This window comes from Solanum stenotomum, chromosome 7, assembly GCF_019186545.1.
Source record: "Solanum stenotomum isolate F172 chromosome 7, ASM1918654v1, whole genome shotgun sequence".
Lineage (NCBI taxonomy): Eukaryota > Viridiplantae > Streptophyta > Magnoliopsida > Solanales > Solanaceae > Solanum > Solanum stenotomum.
In genome coordinates, this window is record NC_064288.1 from 375419 (window position 1) to 381091 (window position 5673).

Sequence of the window (5673 nt, forward strand, 5' to 3'; positions counted from 1 at the left end):
GAAACGATATTTCGGACTCAACGGTGAAGGCGGAATTTCCATTTGGAGATCGCTTCGATGAAAAGTGGGTCCCACACCCAGTATCGTTTTGAGCCAGATTCCACAACTGCCATCTAAAGCCTCGGGAAGTGAACAAAGGGTCGTTCTAGACCAAAATCGATATTCCGAAGCTAACCTAGCTGTCAGAATTTTCATCTGAGCACGACTTCCAAGAAGGTTGACCAAAGTCAACTTTTCAAGTTATAAAAATCTCCAAAACAGGGAAACGGGCCTAAAACCCAAACGAACGACCAGACGACCGAACAGTCAGTGCCAGCAAGTCATAAATGACTTGGGGTCGCTACAGGAACGCTCTAAACGATGCAATGAATGCTTTAATTTAAAAATGACCTGGAGGGTCATTACAGAGAATATTGGAGAAGAAAAATCGAGTGGAAGTTTATAAGGAAATCAAAATTTGATCAACAATGGTTTTGGAATAATTGGGGAAGAAAATGATTGTTATAAAGGTCAAAAGTGGTTGTCATTGCCTTTTCAGAACCCCTCACGCGCCCAAACCATGTGCATCACACACATTTTGGACTAAAATGCCGCATAAGATGACAAGTCAAAAAAGAGATTTAAAATGTTGTGTTTCAATGAGTTTAAGGGTTCAGTTGATAAAGCGGTGAGTAGGAGGGTTTAACTGACAAATGGAGTCAAGTAAGGGTTTAGTTGCCAGAAGCCCAGAACCCTTCTCCCCAAAACACCAGACACATCGACACACGATTGTCATTGTCCTCAAATCTGAGTTTTTTCTTCAAACATCGATTTATTTTTATTGATATTTTTCTTGTTCTTGTATTGTGAGTTTTTTAGAGTTTGAATACATCAACAATTTCAAAGAATAACTTTAGATTCGTATTAATCTTGCCGGAAATAATGAAGTTTTGTCGGAAATAATGAACACCAAAGTGAGGAAACGATCGATCACTAGATGCTTGTTATTTTAATTTTTTTGTGTTTTTATGTCATGATGTCTGCTTAACATTCCATGTCAAAGGAAAGGCATCCCCCTTCATCTTCTTCACAAAATTTCTTTTCTTTCTGTATTTCTTATGTTTTTTAGATTTATATTTAATTAATGTTGGGGTTCGATTTGACAAAAGAGAAGAAGAAGGGAGCGAATTGTATGGTGGTGGCGGCGATACCGTTTTTTTCGACGAAAAATTTGGTGGCAGATTTGAATATGCAGTTGGTCGTCGACGATGGTAGGTTTGTGGATAATAACGACCGATTTGATAAAAAAATAAAATTGTGTACTTGAAAAAAAGAATGGTTGAAAATCGAGAAAAGGAGAAGGAGTTGTGGGTGGTGTGGATGGTTGGAATGGCAAAATGGTGGTGGGAGTATTCATGGAAACAAAGAAGAAGAAGATATAAAAAATTACTCCCTCCGTCCCATTTTATACGGCAACATTTGATCGGGCATGAGATTTAAGAAATAATTGTAGACTTTGAAATGATTACCAAATTGCTCCTTTAAAAAATAGTCATATTAAAAAGTAGACTCACTTTTCTCTCTCCTCATAAATGTATTGGAGTACTATCTAAAGTGGGACCAATAAGGGTAAAAGGGAAATTGTACCTTTAAATACTTACCATATAAGAAAATGTGACATTCTTTTTGGGACTAACCAAAAAGGAAATGGTGCCACATAAAATGGAACGGAGGGAGTATTTTTTTTTGCTAAAAATTGTCTTTTTACTGCCTCTCTTTGTGTGCAATACACACAATTAGCCATGTCAGCAAAATGTATTACAGAAATCCACCTTTTAGTTTACTTATTACCATTATCCCCTATAAATTTTACAAATCTCCAAAATTCCTCATTTTCGCGCCTCAAATTAGTGTATCTCGCGCATCAAATTAGTGTATCGTGTATAAAATGTACATCAGATTAGTGTATCATGTATAAAATGTAATGTATCGTACTTAACGATTAATGTATCTCGCGCATCAGATTAATGTATCAGCGCTTATATTATTTTATCCGTTTGAGAGATTTCTGTAATTATAAATTTTTAAGGGATAAATTGTAATTTTGCCTTAAAAGTATGTAATTTCTGTAATTTGTCCATTTTTTATTATGTAGGTGTTTAATAGTATAATTCTTAATTAAAGTGTTTAAGTGAAATATGCGAATAACTTTAACTTTAATTAACTGCATATGACTTAAGCGTTTTTTTCAAAAAAGAAATAGGAGTGCACAAAATATCACTAACATACATATGAGTTGACTAGTACACAAACTAAGTTAGTCAACTCATATATAATCTACGTGTAAAGCTACTGGTGGCCTGGGGTTCTCCAGCTTGTTAATCTTCCTCCTTCCTGTTTTCTCCATAATTTCCATCACACAATTAATATCAATCCTCTTTCATTATATAAATAATTAAACCATCTTCTTCTTAGTTAGTATTAACTACTTCATTTGAAGCCGGAGATTTAGCTACACGATGGCTGGTGGAGGACTTTCGATCACCGGCCGCGCCGGGGGCACGGAATTCGAGGCTAAAATAACGCCAATTCTTATCATTTCTTGTATTATGGCTGCTACTGGAGGACTTATGTTTGGTTATGATATTGGAGTTTCTGGTAATTAAATTATATTTTTATTATAATCGCTTTCCAATTTTTTCTTCCTTGTAATAAACCTATTTTTAGTTGTTACCTTTATATTAAGTGAAAAGTAACTATCGTAAATGGTATATAAATATCCTCCGTCATATTTTCCGGTCATTAGTACCCTTGCCGTCCAAAAAGCAGAGCACATTTGCCCCTCACTCTAACAGAAGAATATTTAGTGACAAGTGGCGTAATCCTACGGCTCAATCCAATTTGACCAATTAATTAACTCGAAAATTTAAAAACACGCCCAATGACCCATTTAACCCACCCAAAACCCCATTACCAACACAAATATTAACCTATTTTCTGCACTGGACTCCTTCATAGAGGTATATTTTCCCCCAACTTCAATATACAGTGGTGAAGGAATAAACGCCGACAAACTGCATCAAATAAAAAAATTTAGAGAAACGTGGATCTGAAAAAACAAAAACAACTTCAAATCATGTCAAAAATTCATAAATTTTAGCTTATTAAATTTCCCGCTCAACAAAACTTACTGGAATGTCGAGAAAATCAGATGATTTCTTCAATTTTTTCACAGATCTACGCATAATTTAATACAACAAAAATTCGAGCTTCAAAAAAACGATGGAAAACAAAGCATATCACAGGCCTAATAGTATATACTACTTTGTTATACCTCCATCATAACAAAATCATACTATACACAAATCAATTTTTCTAAACTAACTTGAAGTTCAACGGAGTTTGTCGACTAATTTTATCCAACACAAAAACAGTAAATTTGCAAAATCATAAGAGAAATTTACCTGAGAGGAGTGTAGGAAAAAGTATGGTTAATTTGAAGAGGATGATTCAAATAAAGAAGAGAGAAGAAATAAAGGGGAAAAATATTAAAGAGAAAAATTGGGGATCTTTTTTTTAGATTTTTGGTTGGATTAGTTTAAGTGCGAGTGGGTTAAGTAGGTGGATACCGGTGAATTTTTTAATTTTCGGGTTAATTAATTGGTCAAATCGGATTAAGCCGTAGGATTGTGTCACGTGTCACTAATTATTATTCCGTCAGATTGAGGGGCAAATGTGCTCTGCTTTTTGAACGGCAGGGGCACTAATGACCGAAAAGTATAACAGAGGGTATTTATATACCATTTATAATAATTTAGAGATATATTTATCCCTTTTCCCTTATATTAATGATGATGATCATGACGTTGCAAAATCATAAAACTTTTTAGCATTTCTTTATTTATCTTTTCGTCGTTACTTAATCATCCAAGGTGTCAGTGTAAGAATTAGGACTTTTAGTAAGTGATTTAAAATTAAAAAAAATGAATAATACGAATAATAATATAGAATGCTTTTTTTTTTGGTTGGAAAATACAGGTGGTGTCACATCAATGGGTCCATTTTTACAAAAATTCTTCCCAACGGTTTACAAGAGAACAAAGGAAAAAGGTTTAGACAGTAATTACTGCAAATACGATAATCAAGGCATACAATTATTTACTTCATCTTTATATCTAGCCGGTTTAACGGCTACGTTTTTTGCTTCTTACACGACAAGAAAACTTGGTCGGAGATTAACAATGTTAATCTCCGGTTGTTTTTTCATCATCGGAGTTGTACTAAATGCTGCTGCTCAGAATTTGGCTATGCTTATTATTGGAAGGATTCTTCTTGGCTGTGGGGTTGGTTTTGCTAATCAGGTAATTAATTATTCGCTCATAATTCTCACTTTTTGTCATAATGACGAAGAGATATACACTCAAAATATATAAAACCATACTATTATTTTACAATACTTAGTTATAAAGGATGGCTTTTATAATAGAATCTAGTCTTGACTTTTATAAGTGCACATAATTTTTAAAACTCCTTTTATCACTTAAAAGTTAAGTACTGTTCACAAGGTAAAGCGTTTAAATTAGAAGTAAAAAATGTATTTATAAAGTAAGAAAATAATGTAATATTTTTGACCTATTAAATAACAATAAAGATATTTTTTAATCAAGGTATTAGGTAAGAACATTTTGCATAGTTCAATTATAATTTTAATCCTTATATATTTCTCTGTTATAGTTTGGTTGGGATAAACCGTTCCTATAATTCCTTATAGGCATTAGAGTAGTAGTATATAATTAGATGGTAAATATCTCTAGAACCCTTTAATATGGAGTGAATATTTTAAAAGATCATTGAACTATGATAAATTATCTAGCAAAATCACTCAAGTTTAGTTTGTATCACTAAAATCAGTCAACTTAACACTTTTATCTTCTAAAATCATTAAATTACATTTATCATAAAATCAAATTTGACATGGCAAATTAAATCATTTGTTATGCCATGTAATCATAGACCCCACAAATAAATAAAATTTAAAATTTCCCAAATTATTTTTTATTTTATTTTATTTTTTGAAAAAATTGAATCTACACCATTTTCATTTCCAGGCACCTTCTCTCATTGAGATGTTATTTCTAATACATTTTGAATAATTTTAAATTTCTTCCAACAATTCCCATTTACTCAAAATATAATTTTTACACCGAGAAACTAGAAAGAAAGTGTAAACCTCCAGTGGAACTTACTGAACTGGAACAATCCACAGAGAAATAACGAATCTAAAAGTCACCATTTTTGACATTATTTTTTATTTTGCAATATTTATTTTTTTTTATAAAAAAGGGTCAAAATCCGCACCATTTTCAGTTTTTTTTTTTTTTTAAAATTTGTTTATTCGTGAAGTCTATGTTTATATGTAATAAAAAAAATTATTTTATTATATTAAATTTATTTTAATGATAAATATAGTTGAGTGATTTTTGAAGATAAAAATATTAATTTGAGTGATTTTATTGAAACAAAACAAAGTTCAATGACTTTGCTAGTTAAATTCTCATAGTTTAATGATCTTTTGAGATATTAACTCTATAATATGATATTTTGTCAAAAGAATCTTATTTTTTGTTGGTCAAAATGGAAAGTTGTGGTCGGCCATGGACCACGGTGGCCACGTAAACGCAGGGGGGGGGGGGG

The 5673-nt window shown here is 32.2% G+C and overlaps 1 protein-coding gene across 1 annotated transcript in view; it reads left to right on the plus strand.

The window, feature by feature from the left end:
* Positions 1 to 2419: 2419 nt before the first annotated feature.
* Positions 2420 to 5673, plus strand: part of LOC125869574 (sugar transport protein 13-like) — a 6851-nt gene continuing 3597 nt past the window's right edge. The window contains exons 1-2 of the mRNA XM_049550049.1: positions 2420 to 2637; positions 4018 to 4340. Coding sequence (XP_049406006.1) covers positions 2499 to 2637; positions 4018 to 4340 — 462 coding nt within the window. The 5' untranslated portion in view covers positions 2420 to 2498. The remainder of the gene's footprint in view (positions 2638 to 4017; positions 4341 to 5673) is intronic.